The sequence below is a fragment of the Stylophora pistillata genome, chromosome 12, assembly GCF_964205215.1.
Source record: "Stylophora pistillata chromosome 12, jaStyPist1.2, whole genome shotgun sequence".
Lineage (NCBI taxonomy): Eukaryota > Metazoa > Cnidaria > Anthozoa > Scleractinia > Pocilloporidae > Stylophora > Stylophora pistillata.
This window is the reverse complement of record NC_142530.1, coordinates 17670476-17695739: the sequence shown is the minus strand read 5'-3', so window position 1 is coordinate 17695739 and position 25264 is coordinate 17670476. Positions and strand designations below refer to the sequence as shown.

Sequence of the window (25264 nt, the reverse complement as noted above, 5' to 3'; positions counted from 1 at the left end):
TTTTGTAGTGTATTCTCAGATCTGCACTGACCTTTCTTTCTCCTTGATCATTGTTTCGCACATGTTGAGTAAAATAAGAGCCACAGGGGATTAACCAGTCTTTGGGAATCGCTATTAGAAACAAATTAACTTTGATGTTTATTTCCTCAATGTTCAAAGAAGAAGTTATTGAGTTTGGTTATGGTTCATAACAACTCAATCATGATTGTAATTTAATCAATGTTTCCCTGTACATGAAATCTTTCAACCACATGATTGGACAACATAATATATTTCTTATCAGGTTAAAAATTAAAATTCAACAAAAGGTTTATTACAATAAAGCTTTTTTATACTTCAGGAATTGTAGACACCAGTCCTTAATAAGCATATATTAATTAAGCATTTAACTGGATTAATAAATTGCTATCAGCAATAAATTATCATCCCACAAGAATGCCTCCATTCTTAAAATTGGATGATGAATCATCAAACTATTGGTGAGGCCTCTAGAACTTTAAATCATAAAACATAACTTAAGCTTTTTAATAGGCATTCATCGCGTAGAAAGGTTTTTTTTTCTCCAAGAGCTACTTTCAACAGTTTTAAGTATGAACAAAGCCGTGCCTTTATTTATTTAATTTTCTTGTTTCTCACTGGGCTTAGAACATCACTAACATATGTTGTCTCCAGTTTTGAACCTGCAAATATTTGAATGTGAATGGTATAAAATCTGCCATAAAAACAATAAAAGACACCCCTGGTGCTGCACTAAATAACATTGATCTCTGGACCTAAACCCTGGCACTGGTAAACAGCAGTTGGGACATTCACCTAAAGCTCCATATCTCAAAAAGACAAATCATTTTTAACCAGCAAAAACCAGAAATTTGCTATAAGTTGTCCCTTAGTATAAAATGTCTGGTCATCCAATCTCCTCCACGTAACTAGCAGGAAATATGCCGGTTTTATTATGAAGTTCTCCTTGCCACCATCCATCTTCCATTTTAACTGTTAGTGTGATAATATCTCCAGGTAATATATCAAGTTCATCACTTTGAGTTGCCTTGTATTCATACAGTGCACGGCACCTGCATATTCCTGATTAAAAACAAATAGAAAGAAATTCAGTTATTCATCTTAACAGCAATGCCAGTCAAAATCTTTTGACTTTCCACAAGAAAAAAAAACATGCACATCTCCAGACTCCTCCTGACTCAACCACAATATTATCTATTTCCAAGAACACAAAGACACATGATCCCAGCCAAAGTTTTTAAACATGAATCTAGTGTGCCAACCATCAGCCAACCCTGTAACTTGTTCTACATCCATAAAACTCAACTTCTGAGTTACACACCGGTGGTCTTCACAGGGTCAAGAGCAGTTCTCAGTTTTTTGCTAAAGCTAAGAAGAAAACTTAATGAACTTAAACTAAAACTCACCAGTTGATTCTGGAATGTCATCAAACTCGTCATCACCTGAAATAGTCAAAAGACAGATGTCTGAATAACTTTAACTCTAACTTGTTCCCCTTGATTCCATAGTTTTATAAAGTCATTTAAACTCAAACTAGCTAGGTACCAGTATTACTGTATTTTTTTTATCAAAAGGCAAAGGACCCATGGGATGATTGACTGTCTTAATCGCATTGTACTCTAAAAAAGTAATTCTAAGAGTTAGATTGATCCTTTTGGTAAAAGTTTCTGTACCTTGCAAATGTCATTTAACCTTTTGAGTTAAGAGTGACAAGCATCTAATTTACCTTTACAATATCACCCCTAAATCACCCATGAGAATAGAGGAAATGATTACCAACTACAGACTGAAGTTCTTGATTGTCAAACAAATTATCCTTGTCAGCACTTTGGGAAATGTATGGTGAACAGTATGGAGAATATGCTTACTAATGTTAGAGGGAAAAGGTTAAGCCAAAGACTGTACTCCTGAGTTAGGTATCTAGTAGATCATTACAGTTCTGCTTAGGATTGATTTCTTACTTCTATTGTCTCCATCATCCTGTGTGACAGACTCTGATCTTGTTGCTTGATCAAGTGGAATATGAAGTGAACTCTGTAGTAAACCCTGTATTAGAAATCACAATACAAATGAATAAAGGCTGATAGTTTCTGAAGAAACTGTTTGGGGCTGCATCGGTGGGGGTAACAAAATAATTTGTTTTTCTCGTTGCCATGTTCCCACCAATAACGTAGCTCCATTTTCTGCCTTTAAAAGCACACACAACCCACAATTCCTCTATTCGCTCTGACGAAGGGTTAACGCTCGAAACGTCAGCTTTTATAATCATAATGGTGGTCAATTTACCATTTCAACTTTGTTGATATATTCAAATTATTTAGAAATCACAAATTGAGTTACAGCGTAAGCCTAATTTTTTGAAGTTTCCTTACTCATTCAAAGAGAGGTTATACACAGTATGATGGGTGCAATTAAAAGCAGCATGAAATAGAAGCCAGGCTACTTGCGATCCACTTTTTTGGTGCCAGGGTCAAGTTCACAAGCCACTTCTTCCTTTCACAGCTCAATTGTTTGGGAAGCAAACTTTTTATTTGTTTGTAATTTTGACAAATAATCCTTGAGGAAATTCCAGGGTTAGTAACTGGTCTCTTTGTAAAGCCCACTCATTTTATAAAAATCTCATAGACACAGTAATGTCTTGAAAACAGCAGTTTTATTCATCAGTAAAAACATAACTTTGCACTGAATTTTAAAATATGACAGATTTACTTTTCTTTGAGGGGTAAGGGTTGTGGGAGTGAGGTAAAAGGGTGAACATATCACCAAACTGCCTGTGGAACAAAACTGACAAACTCAAAGTAATATGTCCTTGTGTTAATATACAGATACAAACTTAACTGTCTTGCTGGAGAACAAGAAAAAAAATCATCTTGAACCAGAAGGCAATGCAAGTCCTTTCAATCCACAGTCAACCCACTACTACATGTAGATACTGACATCAAATGTGATTATAAGAAGCCTGTTTTGGGTAGTCAATTATCTGTAAAAGGAGAGAGAAGGAACTTACCTGTTTATCCCTAGTGCTTGATATGTAAGGCATTAGCCAAACTTCTGGAGCACTGTGACCATTCAACTGTGCCAGGGCACCTTGCACTTTACTGACGCTTGCTGTAAAACTATTTATTAAAGCATTTGCCTGCAAAGTTCAACACAATCAATTTAATGTAATTATAGAAGGGTTAAAACAAAATATTTATAGCTACAATTAGTCTTTAAAAGCAAAAAAGAAGTTAATGAGATAGTACATTACATGTATCAGTTGTGTGGCGACATCTTGTTGGCCTTCTTCATTACAGTAATCAGGAGTTGCAGAGTATGCCTCGTACAGAGAAGTTATCCCTAAATGAAAAAAACAATCGCTGTAAGTTTACAGAAGACAAGTTGTAAGAAGATTAGGGGATGCATCGACTAAATTATTCAAATTGTTCATTTCTTTAGCAGCCTATGATTATTTTCTCCATCCATGCTGGAGGTTAAAAAAAGTAATTTGTAAAACATGCTGGTCCACACCCATCTTACTGATGGAAATAAACAATGAAAACAATTGTGATAGTGATCTTAACTTAGAGTTCCATATTACCATCTCTTGTCTTTTTTTGTTTCTCCAATGATTCTGACAGCAGCTGAATCTTTGTCTCTAACCCTTCTTTCCTTCTGTCATAACTCATGGTGTTCTCCAAATCTTCCTCCTAGGTGAATTTAAAAATAAATCATATACAACTTATAAATATATTTTTCAATTAACAATTTTACATGAGACATAATAATTTGGTGATTCCTTCCAAATGGTTTACGTTTGTTACAGCAAACTTACATAACAGTCATAGAGGATCTGCTGGGAAGGACCCCGTGGTTCTCCTCTTGTTTGAGCTATTGTGACAACATCTTCAGATGAATTGATTTTCCACACCTCTGAGCTGACAGTCTCATAATTCTGCCAAGGGTAAAAAAATTCTTAATATCTTTCATATCACACAAAATTTTTGTAAGTTTTTAGTCTTTAAGATGGTGCAAGAAACTGCAACGGTTACTATTTGATTCCCTAGCCCATTAATATCTCTTGGAGTGTGCGCCAAGGGGGAGAAGATGCTTTTACTTTGGTTTGTTAGTGTTTTCAAGAAGTAGCTCACTAGCTGATATATTTGATACAAATTTCCTAATTAAATAATTAATGGTTCCACCAAGTCCACTGACTGTGCTCTGCCTCAAGAGGAGATAAAAGAGGAAAATACTTCATTTATTACTTGATGTTTACAAATCAGGTTATCATCTGCTGGTCAAAATAATTATGATGTATGTCAAATTATAATTATACAAATATACCAGGTGAGTTTTTGTGCAAAAACAAGATATCTTCACATGTGAAAATATCACCGTGATAATGATTACTATAATTATGGTTAGATAATATATTGTGCCTTATGCAGCAAAATGAAACAGCTTGGCTTTCATTGGTGTTTATATAATAAATAGAATATTACATGGTCACCTTGACATACAAAATTTCTCTTAGAGTGTTGAAAAAGAAATTTTACAAGTGAGTGAAGAGAAATTTCACAAGTGAGTGAAGAGATCTTTCATATCTCCACGCATGTAATATCCTCTATTTATTGTGAGCAAATTCCTTTACAGGAACAAAGAACTCACTAAATGTTAAAAATCTGATGATCTCCTTACTTGCTGCAGTTGAGGTATCACAGCAGCCAACATGTTACTATATAATGAGCACATCTCTCTTAAATGTGTTCTTCTTTCCTCTTCTAACCTTTCACAAGTCTGAAATCACAATAAAATGATTGGCAAATTAACCCTTTCTTCCCTGACAGTAGTAAGGCTTGCATAATTATTCTTCATACTGTTCTCTATACACTTCCTAAGGTGCTGACAAGGAAAAATTGTTTAACAATCAAGTTAGAATAACCGCCTCCCGGTTAGCTCAATGGATAGAGCGCTGGACTGTAGTGCGGGAGGTCGAGGGTTCGAGCCCTGGCCAGACCAACACTCAAGGTCTTAAAATAATTGAGAAGAATTTGCTACCTTTCTATAACATCAAGAAATGGTTAGATATTCTAGTCTTCTCGGATAGGGACGAATAAATGGAGGTCCCATCTCCTGCAGGGTTGGGGCAAGAGACGTTAATTTCCCACACACGAGATTACTGTGTGATGGATGTCCTCCCTTGGGGTGGGATGGGTGGGTTAGGACAGCAGGTCAATTAATCAACCTGCTCAAACAAATAAATGAACTTCAACTAGAACTTAATCTACAGTTATTTGTGTTCTTCTCATGACCTTAAGGTGGCTGAACACAGTTTTCGCGCACGCTTTTTCTGATGCAATTCAGCATACGCACAAGGATTGCAAAAAAAAAACATGCCATCAATAGAGCAGTCATTTTAATTACTTAATGCATACCCGCACTATCTGTGCTATTACTTTCTCAACAGTTGGTGCAGTGTATTGATAGCTTTCATCTTTTATTACAGACCTGTTAGAAAAGTTAACAATGCAAAGACCTCAGCAATTCTGAGCTTTTTTGTCATTACCGAAGAACCCAGTTAAATGCAGTGCATGCGTAGTCAGTAAGAAAATTGCGATTGAACGGAAAATTAGTTTCTCACAAATATGCCTATTTCTTGAGAACCACTAATTAGAATTTCACGAAATTTGGCGTGAAAATACTTTAGGAAAAAAGTAACTGGAGTACTGAAAAAAAAGATTTTTAACAAAGGAAATTCTTGATAATCGACTGAATCTTCAACAAGAGATAATTAAAGTTCTCTCTGTTAAATTGTTAGCAAAATGGTGTTAGCTTGCGAGTATCGTTACAAGCTTGTTGCCTACAAATTCTAAAGAAAATCTAATGACTGGATTTTCTGAAAATAAACAAAACCAATTTTAAAGGCCTGTTTATCTTTATTCATGTCACCATGGCAATGGCACAGACATCTGCTTAACTATCAAAAAAACAAAGTTTGTGTTATTAACTTGCTTGCTGCCAATTTTGGCGACCGAGGGATCAAGGGTTTTAGAGAAAATGGCAAAAGAAACAGTTATCAAAGACTGTGTTCAGCCACCTTAATGAGTCTTTCAGGGGAGATATTGTGTGGAGAATTTAGATGTTTGTCATTCTTAGGGGTCAATGTGGTCAAGGACAGCCTATCATCATGAAGATCAATGTAACACACATTTGAGAAAAAAAATTATAAATAAATAGTTGATGATATTTTACCTGGCAAAACTTCAGCATAGCAGCCTCCCACTCCAGTCGTGCCTTCTCAGTCTTTTCATACATATCACGATAATCCTTATCTTTGAGAAAACAAATTTATGCAAATTAAACATTTACACTCAATATATTCTCCATTTTGTTCTCTTTACATTTCCTAAGGAGATGACAGGGAGAATTTGTTTAACAATCAAGAGCCTCTTTAGTTGGTGATCATTTTTCTTTATTCTCATGACCTTAATGTTTGATTCAGGGCTGATGCTGTTGGGAGAAATTAGATGTTGGTCACTCTTGGGGGTTACAATAAATAAGAGGGGGGTAATAAATAAGAGCAATACAGTAATGCAACCTTTGGATTAGTTGGCTCCTCCAGGAAGAAGTCAATCTCAGAAGTGAACAAACATTGAAACTATGTTATGGCTAGATCTTTGAGTTACTATGGGTCTCAATCAAATTTGGTACAAAAGCTGGTTTAGTATAGCAGGTGGGTAGTTTAGAGGACCCAGAAGGCCTCTTTCTAGGAAGATCTATACTCCCCTACAAAATTGTGAAGGCTCTATAACTCTTATGGTTGCATTTTCCTGAATCATTGAGTCTATTCAGACTTGTGTTACTTTGTTATTCCTTAAAAGTCAACCAATTTGAAGAGGATTGGTAGACTAAGTACAGGTAGGACTAAAGACAAAAAGACCACAAGCTGGTTGCCAACCCATTACAAGAAGGCAGATAGCCCTGCTCAGCTGCTGCAATTCAAACTCCTGGTTTTCAAGCAATTTTGTGACGGTCATTGTTTCATTGCTTAGTTGTAGGGAGTTGCCAACCATAGCGGTTTGTATTCAATAGAGGTGCTTGGGGATGGAGTCACAAAAAGACTTTCTATACCTCAGGTAACCACCTGTTATTTCAGTAAGGCAGCAGGTAGAGCCAAGGTAAAACTAAATGACATCAACTGAGACTCTTTACCTGCTTTCAAAGAAGAGTCGGTCATTTTCTTACATTTCACATCCATCTGTGAGTGACAAGACAGATACCAATCTTCATTAGTAATAATGAATAAAGGCTGATAGTTTCGAAAGAAACTGTTTGGGGCTGCGTCGGTGGGAGTGACAAAATAATTTGGATATATCAACAAAGTTGAAATGGTAAATTGGCCACTGTAATGATTACAGATGCTGACGTTTCAAGCGTTAGCCCTTCGTCGACGAAGGGCTAACTCGAAACGTCAGCTTCTGTAATCATTACAGTGGCCAATTTACCATTTCAACTTTGTTGATATATCCAAATTATTTCATTAGTAATAGTTATCATCAATGATTAAAACCCTCATTGTAGAGTGAACCATCACTAAAAGTGTGTTAATAAAATGACTTGACAGTTAGTTTTCATATCAAATAATGTTAGAGGACATCCATTGAGTAGATTACAGAAAGTTCATAATAACAATGAATGGCATATAGCAAGAGTTGTTTGCTTTAGGCTCTGCATAGCTGAACTAAGGCCATGTTTCAACTAAGACAAAAAGAGCTTGATAAAAAATGTTTTTTATTAATGTTTTTTTTTTTGATAAAAGTTACTATGAATGATTGAGGCCATAATCTTTTTTTTTTTTTGGGGGGGGGGGGGAGGTAATGATCTTTAACAATTTTAAATTGCAACATTTTTTAGGTTATTAATTTAACTTGTTGTACCAGGGCTTCAGAGGTCAACATATATTTCAGTGACAACTGATACCTTTGAAATTTCTTTTTCTGACATGACTTTACCACTTTTTCCATTTCGAGCTTCTTCAACCTGCTCAAACATATTTTCAGCTTCCCTTGTCTTGGTATGTGCAGCACGCTTAGCCTAGAAAAAAAAAAATAACAAATTGGTCAGGTCTGATCAGGAATACCTCTGTGAAGCAGAAAAGTTTAGTCCTGTACTTAAGGTGGCTGAATGCAGTTTTTGATACCTGTGTTTCATTCACCTATTTCTCTAAAACCCTTGATCCCTTGGTCACCAAAAATGGCAGCAAGTAAGTTAACAACACAAACTTTGTTTTTTTGATAGTTAAACTGATCTATGTCCCATTGCCATGGCAACATGAATAAATATAAATTGGCCTTTAAATTCCATTTTGTTTATCTGTAGAAAATCTAGTCATTAAATTTTCTTTATAATTTCCATGCGACGAGCTTGTAACAATACACACAAGTTGACACCATTTTGCTAATAATTTAATCTTTAATTATACATTGTTAAAGGTTCACTGAAATATCTAGAATTTCCTTTGTTAAAGTTCAATTTTTTTTCCAATACTTCAGTTACTTATTTCCTAAAGTATTTCCGTGTCAAATTTCGTGAAATTCTAATGAGTGGTTTTTAAGAAATAGGCGCATTTCCGAGAAAGCAATTTTTCATTCAATCCCAATTTTTTTACTTGCTACGCATGGGCTGTCCATAACAACAAAAAAACTGAGAATTACTGGGTTCTTTGCACTGTTACCTTTTCTAACATATCTTTGTCATAAAAGATAAAAGCCATCAATACACTGTGTCAACTATAGAGAAAAATAGCACAGATAGTGCAGGTACAGGTACGTGTTGAGTAAATAATTAAAAATGACTGCTCTATTGACCGCATGTTTGTTTTTTGCAGTCCTTGTGTGCATGCTGAATTGCATCAACAAAAGCGCGTGTGAAAACTGTGTTCAGCCACCTTAAGGTAACTTAATTCTGTCTTGAGCAGACCAACCAAGTACAGAGAACAAAGTTTGTGGTTAGTGAAATACATCTTTTCTTTGGCATCTCAGCATTAGTTTACAACACTGAACCCCTTGAAAGGTAAGTCAGGGCTTGACACTAACTTTTCAACTTACAAGCCAAGTGGCTATAGTGACATCTTAGATGTTATGACAATTTCAGTTTATTGATACTAGCCAAACTGCAAACTGGCAGTAGAAGTCGAAAACCACCACCCAAAACTGAATTTCTACTAGTCTGTGGCTATAGCAGGCTACTGTTGGTGTTGAGCCCTGTAAGTTGCAAATGGTAGCAGAGTCGTTCAGTCAATGGATGCGGGTCAGTGGATACGGGTCAGTTAATCAGTCAGTAAGTAAATCAGTCATTCAGATAGTTAGTCAGATGGTCCTTCAATGATTTACTGAGTCAGTCAGTCAGTCAGCCAGTCAGCCAGTCAGCCAGTCAGTCAGTCAGTCAGCCAGTCAGTCAGTCAGTCAGTCAGCCAGTCAGCCAGTCAGTCAGTCAGCCAGCCAGCCAGACAGTCAGTCAGTCAGCCAGCCAGCAAGAAAAATCTAGAAATGACTGTTACAGAAATTGACTGATTGGCCAGGGATACAGAAAATAAAAAAAGCAGTGTACCTTCAATGCGTCATTTAGTTTATCAATAAAATTCTTGTAAGCTTTATCTACCAGGGACTCCACCTGATGAGAAAATTAGCAAAATCAGACATTAGAACAATCTTTTCAATTTTATCTTTTCTTTCCTAAAATACTTAACAGAGTGGTTACTTGTCATGAATGGTTCACTGGAAATATCTACCGTTTTCCTTGCTTTTGACTGTGTTTCCACAAATGCCTTGACCTGTTTTGAAACCTCATCATGTAGTTGATTTCCCAATGTTCTAAATGAACAGAAAAAGTAAAAAATTATACAAATTGAATAATAAGAGAAGAAATAATAAGTTTAATACCTGGTTATGCGACTGAAAAAATGCATATTACTCAAAGATGATTGGATAATCTGAAAAAAGGGAAACAAAACTAGGATAATTTCAAAAAGAAATTTCTAAATGCTGCCAGCAAAAGGTGACTGAACCTTTAACAGGGTTTGGAGTCAAATCTACAATCAAGTAGAGTGTCAGTGTCTTTTGCCCTTCATTTCAAAACCAGGTACTAAGTCTCTAGTCCTTTAAGATATTCAACCTGGGTACTAGTATTGACAATGTCTTTGAAAAATTTGGACACATTAGCATAGACCATGCCCAAAATAGGATTGTTTTTTCTTTTTTTTTTTTCGCTTAGTATGGATGATTAAGGTACTATTAAAATTAAGCCGATTTTACCAGACTTGTTTAAGTTGTGCTGTTCTTGCCCATTATAAATGTACAAATTTTATCTTCCTTTATTTGTTTATCAACACCTATGCAAAGGAATTATAAATTTAGGAAATAATCGGTTTAAAAAGAAGATAAAATATATAGGTCTTACAGCTGAGTAATAATTAAAACCTTCCAAAGCCATGATGAGTTGTCCATACCTAGTACTAACGTACTAAAGAGATGAACTACAAGTTGTGATGAGTTGTCCGTACCAAGTACTAAAGACATGAAGTAAAAGCTGTGATGATTTGTCCGTACCAAGTACTAACGTACTAAAGAGATGACCTGCAAGCCGTGATAAGTTGTCCATACCAAGTACTAACGTACTAGCATACTAAAGACATCAACTACAAGCCGTGATGAGTTGTCCGTACCAAGTACTAACTACTAACGTAATAAGTGTACTAAAGACATGAACTACAAGCCATGATGAGTTTTCCATAGCGAGTACTAACGTACTAGCGTACTAAAGAGATGAACTACAAGCCATGATGAGTTGTCCGTACCGAGTACTAACGTACTAACGGTATTTTTAATATTAAATTTCAAGGCGCTAAAGTTTGAAATGCAATCAGTTATGACATTAAGCTTCTATCACTTAAAAAATTTAAGAAGAAGCTAAATGATTTATTCTTGCAAATTACTAACTGATCTTATTACACTCTACATTTTCTTTCTTCCGTTAGTTAATCTGCCTAGACCTACTTTATTTTCCTGCATATTTTCGCTAATTTGTATTTATAGCTTATAATTAACTAGTTTTTGTCAGTGTGTTTCTTTGTTGTTGTATATGTTACTTTAAGTCTTAAGTACCTGACACCACTAGTCATTACAGTAATTAAAATCCTAAGGACAGCTAGCTAGCTGCTCTTAGCCTCGTGGTTATTTTGGGCAGCCATGAGCTTTATGTTATTTGCTTTAATTACTACTTTTTTGTAATTTAAATTTAATTTAATTCAGGGTGCAAAATAAAGTTGTTGTTGTTGTTGTTACTGGCTAGTACGCTAGTACGCTTGTGCTCGCTAGCGAGTTGTAGTTAGTACGCTAGTACATAGGTATACATGCTCACTCGAGAGTTGTAGTTAGTACACTAGTACGCTAGTACATAGGTATTCATGCCAGCTCGAGAGTTGTAGTTAGTATGCTAGTACGCTAGTACATAGGTATTAAGGCCAGCTCGAGAGTTGAAGTTAGTACGCTAGTACATAGCTATTCATGCTAGCTCGAGAGTTGAAGTTAGTACGCTAGTATGTGGGTATTCATGCTCACTCGAGAGTTGTAGCTAGTACGCTAGTACGTAGGTATTCATGCTAGCTCTAGAGTTGGAGTTAGTACGCTAGTACGTGGGTATTCATGCTCGCTCGAGAGTTATAGTTAGTATGCTAGTACACAGGTATTCATGCTAGCTCAAGAGTTGAAGTTAGTACGCTAGTATGCTAGTAGGTAGGTATTCATGCTCGCTCGAGAGTTGTAGTTAGTATGCTAGTACACTAGTACGTAGGTATTCATGCTAGCTCGAGAGTTGCTAGTACGTAGGTATTCATGCCCGCTCAAGAGTTGTAGTTAGTACACTAGTACGTAGGTATTCATGCTAGCTTGAGAGTTGAAGTTAGTACGCTAGTACACTAGTATGTAGGTATTCATGCTTGCTCGAGAGTTGTAGTTAGTATGCTAGTATGCTAGTACGTAGGTATTCATGCTAGCTCAAGAGTTGCTAGTATGTAGGTATTCATGCTCGCTCGAGAGTTGTAGTTAGTACACTAGTACGTAGGTATTCATGCTAGCTTGAGAGTCGAAGTTAGTACGCTAGTACGTAGAAATTCATGCTCGCTCGAGAGTTGAAGTTAGTACGCTAGTACGCTACTAAGTAGGTATTCATGCTTGCTTGAGAGTTGTGCTCGCTCGAGAGAGAAGAGTGTGCTAAATAGGTACTGTTAGTACTGTAGTACTGATGAAAGCTGTTAGTACGGTAGTACTGATGAATAAGCAAAAATCTACAGAAAAGCATTCCTATAATGGGCAGCATATGCATTAGCAACAGCAGCAACCAGCTAAAAAAATTATTTTTTTCTGTACTCCATACAACTGCAATTCAAAAGAAAGATGACAATTCCATTTTAAAGTTCTTAAATGTATTTATTTTATATTTAATATAAGGAGAAAAGGAGTAAGAAGTTCATAAATGTATGAAAATTGTACATCATTATGGGATTATCACATTCCCTTTAACCAACAGAATATTTTCACTCCTGCACAATTCACAAAGTTCTAATATGAGTGTCGATTAAACCTTTACATTTACCTGTGTATTTCTGCTTCATTTTCCAATTCCAAGAGGGCACTTTCCCATGAAGATTTGAGAGTCCTGAAAAGGAAATTACAAGTAAGCCTCCAAAAAACTGAGATAAAGTACCTGGAGTAGACCTTAAACAGTACATTAACTTCTCATTCAATTCTTAACCTGTGGTTTCACTTTCATAATAATTAAAAGCCAATGAAAATGTCATAACTTCTTGTTGTTGATATCTGACTAGCACATTATCAAGTATTTTCATCATGGTATTGAATGAACAAGTTTTGGATAAGTAAATAAAGGGCATAATCATATTAAGTTTCTAATATAGTGGAACCTTGATTTAACAAACCTTTCTATAACAAAGTCCTCGGTATAACAAACAATACTTCAGTTTGAGCCCGGCCAAAGTTACAGTAAAATGTATACCACAGAACCTCAATATAACAACCAATTTTCCTAGTCACTTGGCACTTTGTTAATTTAAGGTTCTACTGCAAAAGAAACCATCATTGGTGCTGCATCAATGGGGGGTGTTGTAAGATAACTTGGGTTTTATCGACTGAGTTGATTAATTTTAATTAATTAGCCACAAAAAATAGTTTCTGAAGCTGATATTTCAAGTGTTAACCCCTCATCAGAGCAATTGGAGAGCTCTGCTGTTTCAGTTTAAAAAAGTTTGGTACTCAAGAGCTGGCATTGCAAAAATATGACTACACTATGGCTAGCAAATTTCTGACTTGTTACTCAAGACTGATTACTACGAGTTGACCTTAGTTTACAATAATTGCTGTTTCAATATCTAACATCTAACTAGCCTATCAATAGGACTTATTTGAAGTAACAATTAAGAAATACTTCTCAAGTGTTCACGTTTTCTTTTTGTTTCAATTGACAGTTGAGGCCTGGCCAAACCCATGCATGAAATGCTGTGTGCATTTGGCAGGGCCTTTATAGTTCACAACATTAATTTCCTCTCACCCCAAAGCATCCTTTGACGTTTTCTGTGCCTTGGCTGCCAACTTGGTTAAGCTTTCAGCATACGTCTGTTCAATTTTTGCCCTGAAACAAAACAAAGTTTTTGTCAAAAAGATTTCAAATCAGGTTTGTGACAAACTACAATTAAGAACGCTTAACATGGAGAGCTTAGAAATACATTTCAGTATGTTAAGAAATGCAATAATTCAAGGCCAGACTGTAAACCACTGAATGAATCCAAATCAAACAACAGCTTTGACATCAAGTTATTTAAACTGCTCCTCTCCTCTCTTAACCCTTTAACTTCCATGAGTGACCAAGAGAGAATTTCTCCTTACAGTGTCAATACAATAGCAAGCCGACAAGTAATGAGAATCAAGAAAAATATAAACTGGCAGTTTAGTAGTTGATCCAATGCTAAATTCTCCAAACTAATATCATAAGAATTGTATGGCAGACACAAAGGAGAATTACTAATTGAGTTCTTGGAAGTAAAAGGGTTGATGCATGGTTTTAATCCTGTGGTCAGAGTTTCTTGTCAGCTCTACCGACCAGAAGAGGAAGGGCAAGTGGCAAGCAAATGTAGAATCTATATGCAAAAAGGCTGCGAAGCGTCTGTACTTCCTAAAACAGCTAAAGCGTGCTTAAGTTCCATCTGAGGATATGCTACTTTTCCATACAACATGTATTCGCCCTGTATTAGAATATGCGTGCCCAGTTTTTCATCATTCTTTGCCGCAATATCTGTCTAATGAAATGGAAAGGTTGCAAGACACGTGTTTGGTCACTAGAAAAATGTCCTTTTTCTAGTAACCCAAATTATATTTTTGATGAGTGCTCACCACACAGCAACTTTGAAAAAGTTGAGCTGAGAGCTCTGAATATTGGGTGAAAAATAACTCCAAATTAAGCTAACTTTTACCAAGCTTTAATCAAGAAGAGTAAGATACTTATTTGTCTTGTTATTTCTTGACTATAATCTAATGGATATTAGTTGCAAGATTGAAAATCTAAGATTAAAGGATTCACTCTGGGAGTAATATTACATTCTTTACCAAACTACCTGGTTTAGCTTCATTGATACTTTTAAAAGAGCAAAAACTGTTTCCTTTTATTGTTCTAAATGGATTTTGTGAAGTGATATATGTTTATCAGACTGAGTAACTAAGGGTCTCTGTCTGAAAAACACTTTCCTCATATGTTGAAGCATTAGGGGACTACAAATCTCAAAACAATGTCTGTCTGTGTGACAGTTTAGTATGAATCTCATGTTACAATAAAGTGATTGGGTCATGGATACAGTCATGTTATCACACTACCATCACATGGAAAAATATTTCTCTCATGATCTTAACATGATCACACATAAGCACTACCCCTACAGGGCATGTTATCTAATTCCAGGTAGCTATATACTGTTTATGTCTTAATTTTATGTTGGGAGCAACTTTGGAATACCCATCCACCTTATTTGCATGTGTCAAGAGGCTTCGAAGAACGAGGCATAACACAATAGACGCTATTCTTATTTAATGACATGTAAATGAGTGGCCGGCATTCTGAAGTTTAGCTTTATGTTGTTACATATATCTTATTAACCAAGCACGAGGGCCGTACTGGGAGAATATCGGCACGAAGTCTGTACAAAAAAGACCGAGGGCCGATATTCTTCCAGTACAGTCCCGAGCAAGCTTGGTTAATAAGAGATTTATTATACAACTGAAGTCCAAAGGGACACAAGTGTGGTATCATTCGGGTCCATTCCGGGCAGTGCCTGGTCCAATACTGGAGAATATTGGACCGGCAATAGAGCATTTTGATTGGTTGATTTTAGTTATTGGCCCTCTGACTGCCCGAGTCGCATAATAATATAATATTATTAACCAATTCTGTCAGCATAATTATTTATGAAGATGGGAGGAAATGACGGTTCCATTAAATGTAACAACCATGTACAAGCAAAACAACAAATCTAAGCTACAGAAATGGAAGTTAATCATTAGCAATGCGAACAGGAAAGTGGGAATTGAAAGTAAATTTATAAGAAGACAAAAATAGCATGGCCAGTGTCTCATTGTGGTAACTACTTGGAAGTAATGCATTATATATCGAGTTTAAAACATTACTGCAGGTATGTTTACAGAAATTTTGAGCCCATATTTAACATAAAATGTTTCAGATTTAGCTTATATGCATTGAAAGCTCAGGCGAGGCCACTAAGAAGCTGAAAAATCTGACTAGCAATCGATACAGTTCCTCGAAAATTTATTTTTTGCACTCCTGACACATTAACGTTAACAGCATAACTTACCTCTCATTGAAAATTCCTGAAACTTCACGGCAAAATTCATTTCCTTGCCGACAAACTTTCCGTAATTCTTCGTACCCTTTCTGTTCCTAAATACAAACATATGTACCAATCACTGTTTTTTTGTAAACATGTATACGGCCCGGGAAATCAAAATTACGATGACGCACCTATACGAGTTTAATAACGTTAAATTTCAAAACAATTTACGGCCCTTCTGAAACAAATACGATCTAAATAAAACTTACCCAAAAGGAATTTTCAAACTTGGTCATATTTGATTTCCGAAGGTTCAAAGTTCTCTCAAGGAAGGCGAAGTTCCTCAAAAGGACTTCCTAGTCCAAAATACACAATCATCCCAAAGTGACACCGCGGAAATACGTTTTGGTGACGTCACAGTGGTCAGTGGTCATCAACATTAGGCTGCCAAGTGCTTCCATGTATTTGTGGACTGAGTTCGATGAAAACATCGGCCTTTTACATGGTTTTAAGTCGGAAAATATCCATGATACTTCTCCTTGTTTATTATGGTTGATCCTTTGAATGGGTTTTTAATACTAAAACCACGTCTTAACAAATAGCGGTACAGGGGAGTCATTTTGTTTGGAGTTTTGTGCTGTTTTCTGACTTTAGCTGGCCGTCGTTACGAAGTGTGATCGTGGTTCGTCAGTCGCCCTTGCCTTCAGAATTGTCAAAAACAGTGATAGTTATCCAAACAAAGCAAGAGATTAGTCCTGTAAGATAACTTTCCAGCGAGTCTGAAGACTGGTTGGATTTTTAAGTGTTATTAGCATGAAGCGACACACGTAATTATTGAGTTGTGAAAATATTCACCCTCACTTTGCGCCAACGTGCGGTGCCTTTTCATTGTGGAAATCATTCGCTTGGTTGAGAATTTTACTTTTCTAGACTGATTTTTCGCCATTCCACCTTTCTGATTTGCTGTGCCTTTAAGAACGGGTGTCCGTAACATTCGAAACGTCAGCTTTTGTAATCGTTACGGTTGCCAATTTACCATTTCAACTTTGTAGATATATCCAAATTAAAATATGAAAACAATTGTTCATTTCATATACTTGCAGTTTTATCAACAAGTTATCTCTCATGAACAGAATAACGCCTGACCTATATATAGCTCATATAATGGTGATGTTTACAAAGGGAGTGGAAATCGAAGAAATTGTGATTTGTTTGTATTTGAGACCGTCCAAAATGATTGATTCATTCAATTTATCTTGTGTTAAGTCTTTATTTATATTAATCGATTGTAGATCTCCATTACTTGTCTTTGGTACGTTTGCTTGTACCTGTTACTACAACTGCTACTTTAATTTCCCAAACAGCTCTATTTGTTTTACACGAAAGCATTTTCAATAAAACCCACTTTTTTATTATGATTATGATTATTATTAAATTTTTATAACTCAGTCATTTGAAACTTTTCAGGCACATGTATGTTTACCTGAAGTATATTCCACTATATTGCATGTGCATTGCATTAATTCATGCAAATAATCAACTACTCTTCTTCTTCAATTCATTTTTTTTAGATTAGCTTTGCATAGCTTTACATAGTTTCCATGTGCTTAAGGAATCATATACATCACATGCTCTGAAGCACTGTAAGGATAATTATGATCCCCATCAGTAATATTACATCATATCTCCACACTGAGAACATCATTATGAAACATTCTTATTTGACTTGTAACCATTTTTTTTCAAGGTGGCAAAATATATGTATTGCTGAAACTTGTTGAGAATTTCTTATTGACTACAACTAGCGTAGCCATACCAGTGCTCCCCTTCCCTGTAATAAGTTGGGAAAAGGACATCTCCATGGTGCTATCATTGTTCATGTTTGGGAATATCCCATCCCTGATTTTTATTTGACTAGATAGGCACAGCAGTACACAGGCTAATTACAAGCTTTTGGTTACTCCTCATGACTTACTGTTAACTGGGAATTGACAGCTGACTTAATCTAATCCATTTTATCCTGAACATTTTTTAACTTCATTTGTTCGACTTCAGAAAATACTTCTGATAATTTCCCTCTGACATTTCTAATTTAAAAGATTAATCATCATAATCATTATGTTCTTTACACCTCCATAAACACCCAACAAGAATTCTTTGTTTATAACTCAGGCAGCTTCTGAATATAAGAAATCAAGTTTAGAAGATAGTTCATTCATTCAAGGCTGTTGCAATATGAGAAAAGACAATGCAGTGCTTTATTCACATCGATTAAATTATATTATAATAATTATTTTACCTTACAGTACTTTTGTTTCTTAAAAATTTGTTTTCTAGTAGTACCAAGATGGTAATGTTACTTTGTGAATCAAGGAGCTAAATAAAGCAAAAGTATTCTGTTAGCTCAGTACATTTTATGTTGCAGATGGCATTAAGTTAGTAAAGAAAGAAAAGAAAAAGCAAAACTAAATAAAATGATTAGTGAGGGAAAAGCAGCTTAAAAAAAAATACATACTACAAATTATTCATAATTGTAATGAGAAATACTTGTTGGGAATTCAAAGTAAAACTATTGCTCAGAAATAAAATTACAGCTTCTCAGAAAAAAAAATTACAAACTAAGGTGGAAAGTGTAAACTTATTTATTATCATTATAATGGACATTTTGTACTTAAAGCATACCTCGGTTTATTCTTCCTCTATTTGAGCCAGTCTTTGTACTTTTGGGGGCTTCAGTCCTATGCATGTTACAGTCGTAGGTTTTTTGGCCAACTATGATACATACAGTAACTAGTGGGGATAGGGTGGCCGTGCTACACGGGCATGTTTTGTCTTCTTTTCGGCGAATCTGACCGAAATGCCGTTGACATGCCGATTTATACGGTTCAAGCCACTGCTTTACAAACCTGATAGTGCAGCGTCCTCGGATCACCGCTTCAACCATTCAAAAATCGTCTCATTTTTAGCCTTGGTGCATAAGCTCTTATAAACAAAACTTAGTTGCCACGGGGCCGCCAGCGAAAAACAACAATTTCATATCGTGTTCAACTTCAGTTCGGCTTTGGCAAATTATATAATTGAGCTTAAGAACTATCCGAAAGGTGAGTCGAGTTTAAAAGCCAAGTTTACAGTATTCTTTCTAAGTTTTGACTTTTTACGCTGTCGATTTGACTCACGGCGAAAAACATTGAAAAAGTTATCGACATTTCATGGTTTTGTTGAGGTGTCCGCTGACCAGTAAAATACTGTACCGTGCCCTAAAAAACGTATTCCCGCTGTGTCTCCCAAAGTAACTGTGACATTTTACCAAGGGGTCGCTCCTTCGACCCTGAGGAATTTTATTGGGTAGGGTGGGGTTAGTGCTAGGTAGGGAGGGGCGGGAAGGGGTTCCAACTGTCAAAGAAATTTCAAAAGGGCGGAAATTTTCGCTAGACAAGTTGCTGCGGTTTTCCGAGAAAAGGAAGGAAAAAGCACTCAAAGCCAGGTGTTTTGGAGTGATTTATGAGGTATGTAACAAACACAGGATAATTTCTCTTTCCTTTCCTTGTCGTCCTTTCAAAAAATGTATAAAATTTCCGAACAATGATGGCTCACGCTTCATTGTTTGGTGACAGTCGAACCGCACGAAAAAATTTTGTGGTCTGGAGTGAGGTTAACAACACCTCATAATTCTTTCTTTGACACAGTCGACGCTCCCCTAAAGGTAAGGTTAAATAATAGGAGGAAAAGAGAATTTTTTACCGATCGATCCTCCTACTAAAAAAAATTGCTCGAAGGGTGCTAAATGCATGACCGCCAAATTTTTTGACTTGTCGGTAACAGGGCGGAAAACCCAACGCAGAAACGTTATCTGACATCACATAATATAATCTCTACTTATAAGACAAGTTTCAATGTGGATCTAGAACATACTGCTTTATTGGGTTGACACTATTCATCGAAAGTAAACTTCTGTATATTGCATACATACAATCTTTATCAAACGCTAAATTTGCATATCTCAAAACAACTATTGTCAAACATCATCAACAGTTTATTTTGCATGATGATCAGTAACATCAGAATTTTATGTGCACCTCACACAAGAAGTAAATTGATAAACTCTGTTATTTGCCCTCCAACTTTCATATATACCAAGTAGTAACTTATGATGGATAATTTAAATATTAGTTGTACTGCAATTCCTTCCACACTGAATTTAGACACCTTGCATTCACTTATGAGACACAATATTAATTGAAAATTGACTTCACAAAGAGAATGATCAAACAGCAAATGCAGTATGATTAGTATTACTGCAAACCCTTTCACTCCCAAGATTTATTTAGAAATTCTCCTTACTGTCTGCCATACAACTCTTGTAATGTTAGTTTGGAGAATTTGGTATTGGATCAACTAGTAATCCCTTATTGATATTTTTCCTTATTCTCATCACTTGCCTGCTTAATATTGTATTGATATTGTAAGGAGAAATTCTGTCTTGGTCACTCATGAGAGTTAATGGGTTAACAAATCAATTTTCTCCAATTTGAGTCAAATAATCAACTTAAAACACTGGAGAACATTTTTGTGTTGGCTTATCATCAATTTCCTCAAAACAGAAATGGTTACATGATCAAGTCTTAACTAACAGTTTGACAAAAATAAGATACTAAGTCAAAGACCTCAACCCAAATATTGTGAACAAATGACCATAACAGTTTGGAAGAGAGAATTATACAAAACTGTGAATTTTTTCGAGGGTGAATCCCCTTCTGCAACAATTGCTAATTAATTTTTCAAGAGTTCCCCTAAACCTTAAATTTACCATTGACATGAAAATCATGTCCTTTCTTGCATGATTTCTTGCATTCTTTTACCTCTGCGCAAAAATCTATTATGCAGAAATGATTATAAATTGAAAATATATTGATGATTCAATCATGTTTCACAAAAAGAAAAGAAAATTGAGCATTACTTGTGCTTCTTGTCCAAGGTATTCAAGTAAATACACTGTATTTATTAATTGATTACAAAATAGCACAGAAACAATTCTAGCTATAGGCCTTGGACATTATAAAAAGATGTAATCTGGATCTCAAACCATGTTGAATGCAAAATCCATGAGAAATCTCAAAATTCACCAAATAATGCAAGGTCTGGAAAAATGTACTCACTAAGAAGCCAGTTAACATCTGTTTTGATTTGGAAATATAATGCAGAGCCTCTGAAACTTTCATGTTTTGTTATTCTTATAGTGATCATATCAAGTCTACCTACAAGGTTTCCCTCACGGTTGATTATGGGTAGTCTACTGTCACTGTAATCTGTAAAGAATTTACTCATTAGGTTTGTTGTACCAAACAATACGAATTCTAACTATTTTGTCATCGGTAGTCCTTTTACAACCCATGTCTATTACAACCTTCAGTGACAAAATCTGTTCATTTGCTCCATAATTAAGGTTTCTTTTGTATAATTTGGCCTTCTCAAAGCCTGCACAGTTTTTTTCTTTTTGCGCAATATCAGAAAGACTGTAGGATTGACACGTCTAAACATGAGATCAAGGTGACTCATATTCCACTAACAGCATTTCTGAGCTCTCTGCCAGTGAAAACAATGCCAAGGACCCCACAGACTAAGCCAAAAACTATCACATAAACCCTGGCTATGATGTTGTACCATCTCAGCTCTTTCCACTTCAGAACCATGTGGAAAATACAGGGGAATATAAAACAGAGACATGTACCCGTAAAACTTCCAACCAAACCCATGAATAAGCCAAAATGGGGTATGATGATGGCCATAAGGAGGCCAAAGGTTAAGACAAGTGGACGAGATATTAAGATCCATAGCCAGTGATACTTTGTCTCTCGCTGCAGGTGTGGGAAGTATGGTAGGAGTTTGTTATCAACAGTTTCCAACACTATGTAGCTTACAATAGGGAAAGCTGTGAACACATTCGTCACAACCAAAGCATTAGCCAGAACATAGAAAAACCCATTGGTCTTCAGGTTGATAGTAATAACTTGGTTCGTGTCCTCTCCAAATCGCAGCACAGGAAGAAGGCCAAATGCCACTTTGACAATAACAGCCAGTAGAAATGCAACATTCATCATCATGGGGTACTGCTCAGGACGTCGCATGCTTCCCTCCACCCCTGGGAATACCGCATGGGCTGTATAACTGAAAACAATGACTCCAAACCCGATAGGGAATTTAGTGATATTAAATCTAGGAACCTTGTCAATAGACATTTCCTTGTACTGTGTTATGGAGTATATGATGATTGTCATGATTGATGACATCAGTGCAAAGACAGATATCATGCTGATCCAAGCAATGACTGACACACGGCGAAGGAAGAAGCCAGGGAGTGCAATGCAGGCACAGATGGAAGACCAAGTGTAGATATCAAAATTCAAGGTTCTAGACTTGCTCAAGATGTCGCTAAATATGGTACCCAGTAGAACAAGGTAAGAAATCACCCCTCCAAACATCTCGCAGAACTGCACCACGCTAACGATCCGATTCCCCCAACCGGGCCATACGGCTTCCCCGACATCCGGGTAGTTAACTCGGACCCGTTTCACCATCTGCGTTGTCTTGGATCTCTCATACAAGCACTCTATCAACAGTTTACCAGTGTAGCAACATAGAAAGGCGATTTTGGCGTTAGCAGCTACAGCCGCCCATCCTCCCATACGCACTGCATAGGGAACCCCAAGGATACCTGTGCCTTGAATGAGGTTCGTTACGTTCCAGCCGGCGAGGAACGCGGAGGCACGTCTGTCATCGGACGGTTTCTCCAACAACGAAACAGTCAGGGTGGCTGATTTCAGATTTTTAACGCTCTGAGAAAAGCCAGCTCGCAGAGAACCAGCTCCAACCCTGCTTGAAGACATAGGGGATTTCTGGTCGTTTGAACGGGATAACAGACCCGAACGTTCGTCGAAACGCACAACCGTTGGTTGGGGTGCTGTGGGATCTTGTTCCGTCATAGCGATGCCTTCTGCTTGGATCGAGAACGCTTTAGAGGCCATTTTTATGCGGTGATCGTGTTTCGGCCTTCTTTTGCTGTTTTCTCTGTTCAGTCACCCGTTTTGTAAAGACTCAGCAAGGCTCTCTTGGCAAAATCTGTTTTAGCGCAACGTTGGCACGTCCAATTGAAAACAGTTCACACGCCAGGACTGGCCAGACACAAATAGATTTCTACGTTTACCACGTGGCAGTGTTGCGTTACCATTTCTTGTTACGTCACGTAAAAAAACAATTGTTTGTACCCCTTGGGAATTTAGATCGACCACAAAGTGGATGTCTGTCATTGTAATTTTTTAAATCGGTTTGATTTGAGTCTTTATATGTTCTTTTCAATTTAAAGACGTATAATGGCCTATTCCCACAGTAATTTAAAATGCGCTTGCCTTCTATGTCTACTAAGGCTAACAAATCAAATTAATTTCCATGGTTGAAATGTTCACCCTCCATGCGGGAAAGTTCATTTTTCCATATCCCTTCTTTGTTTAAAGCTCATTTATTATCAGCTACCGGCGGGGATTTGTAGTTTGAGTTTTCCTCGTAATGTACTCTGGCCTTTCGCCGAGTGACGTGTGGGGTTTCGCATTTCAAAATTTTTGCTCCCTTCGGCCCTCCTTCAATTAATTTCCTGAGGACATTTCTTCACTTTTCCATTTTTGAAGAAGCGATAAATGGGTCATTTTGGCAGTGATAACGCTTCTATTTTTTTTCAGCATTTGGAAGCGACTTCGACCTTACACTTCAAATTCGAGTTATTTTGTCATAACGAACTCTCAAGATGTAGCGGAAGCAAAGTAGGATGTGGGAAGTACACGACTTTCAGAGGGTAAATATTGAGTCACAAAACAAAACTGGAAGTAAAATTCTTCCACGTTTGGCGAAAATAACTCCGATCACGTTTCACCCATTTCCGCATTTTTTAAACCCAGAACGGATACACTTGGGTTTTTGCCAACTAGTTTTAACGGTGATCTATCTTCTTTAAAAACCTTTAAACCTACTCTCATTTTCCAAAAACCCAATGAATCGTTAAAATTTGATAAATATTGAGCAAAAATTTACTCTAGTCTAACAAGATGATTCACGGATCACGTTGAATCGAACTCTTTCTCTGGCTCAGGCTAGAAAATTTCTTAAATAACGGAGACAGAATTTCATATCACGTTTCACTCGAAAATGAAGAGATTGCTAACACGCTTCACAAAAGAGTGCATAAGATTTACTGATCTGATCCCCACAGTTTCTCTGGGAGTTGTTTTCTCAATATCGCATTCATTATCATGGCAGTAAGGGGTCAGAGATCTACATTTGACGGAGAAAATATCACCTGTTTTCAATCTATTTGTATTTGATAGTTCTTGGGACTCAAATAAAAGGCTGGGTGTCGTACACTGTCTCGCCGCAAGGTGCAAAGGATTTATTCTGGTCTGACTTTGGGTGTTTTGGACTATACAGCTCTGCATCATACATATCTACAACCGCAGTTCAAAGTATATATGAACTTCATATATTCATTGTACCTGATTTATCATCACGGGTTTATTACGAATCAACTTAACGGCCTGCTCCCAGTTGGCTTGTTAGCTCAATTGGTAGAGCGCTGCACTAGTATCACAGAGATCAGTGGTTCGAATCCCGTACAGGCCTGATTTTTTTCAGGTCTGATTGCATAAAGAGCGCTCTCTACTGCGAGGATCGTGCATCATACAGCCCTGTATTTCTTGTTGGGTTACTGGGAAAGTACTTGTCAACTGTCTAAGAGGCCTAATGGAACTTAGGTCACGCTCAGATGGGACTCCTTTAGGAACTTAGATTGCAAATCTCCCGCGCACACTTCGTCGGAAAAAGGATGGAGGACATTAACGCGAATTTAGGATCAAAGACCAATGATTAAAAGGAAAAAAACGCTAAAACGATTCTCTGGAAATTTTCGTCAAATGTATATTAAGGAAGAGAATTTTCTAGGAGAAGAGGAAAATTGGTTCGACTTTGCGAGTGAGAAAAAAAACCCCATGTAAACAGTGTTTGAATATTCCCTTAACGTTAGGGTTTGGGGAAGGAATCGTGCCACTTTGAGCATTATTTGCAGTGTCTACGATACCGTCAGATCTCCAGCCTAATGAAAGAATTATTTTTCGGTATTGTCACCTTGTTGTCAACGACGTCTGGAGTAAAATAAATAGTTCGGGAGAAGAATGATTGAAATTAAGGGCACGGAAATTTAAAGTTAACTTGATCAGTGTCACGCAAATTAAAAGTAACGAAATTTCGCGCAACTTAAATGACTGTCAGAGGAACTTAAATGAATATTACTATATTGCTAATCCGCGATGCGACCAACTC

General features: G+C 36.7%; 2 protein-coding genes across 2 annotated transcripts; both read right to left on the bottom strand.

The window, feature by feature from the left end:
- Positions 1-114: 114 nt before the first annotated feature.
- Positions 115-17657, bottom strand: LOC111326226 (nostrin). The gene is made up of 17 exons (XM_088742021.1): positions 16174-17657; positions 15929-16014; positions 13621-13701; positions 12649-12711; positions 9788-9869; positions 9607-9669; positions 7978-8091; positions 7210-7255; positions 6250-6329; positions 4696-4794; positions 3833-3952; positions 3599-3707; positions 3269-3357; positions 3026-3154; positions 1980-2064; positions 1425-1460; positions 115-1080 (listed from the first exon to the last, which is right to left on the bottom strand). The coding sequence occupies exons 1-17, from the start codon at positions 16198-16200 to the stop codon at positions 905-907; spliced, it is 1485 nt and encodes a 494-aa protein (XP_088598147.1). The 5' UTR covers positions 16201-17657; the 3' UTR covers positions 115-904.
- A 2141-nt stretch (positions 17658-19798) lies between these two features.
- Positions 19799-23100, bottom strand: LOC111326246 (vesicular inhibitory amino acid transporter-like). The gene has a single exon (XM_022930198.2). It carries the CDS (start codon positions 22924-22926, stop codon positions 21457-21459), a length of 1470 nt encoding a protein of 489 aa, XP_022785933.2. The 5' UTR covers positions 22927-23100; the 3' UTR covers positions 19799-21456.
- Between the last annotated feature and the right edge of the window lie 2164 nt (positions 23101-25264).

Coding starts and splice junctions, on each gene's coding strand:
- LOC111326226 (XM_088742021.1), bottom strand. CDS start 16,200: ATGACCAAGTTTGAAAATTCCTTTTGG. Junction 13,702..15,928: donor TCAGGAATTTTCAATGAGAG/GTAAGTTATGCT, acceptor GTTTTGTTTCAG/GGCAAAAATTGAACAGACGT. Junction 3,953..4,695: donor TGATACCTCAACTGCAGCAA/GTAAGGAGATCA, acceptor TACCCTTGGCAG/AATTATGAGACTGTCAGCTC.
- LOC111326246 (XM_022930198.2), bottom strand. CDS start 22,926: ATGGCCTCTAAAGCGTTCTCGATCCAAGCAGAAGGCATCGCTATGACG.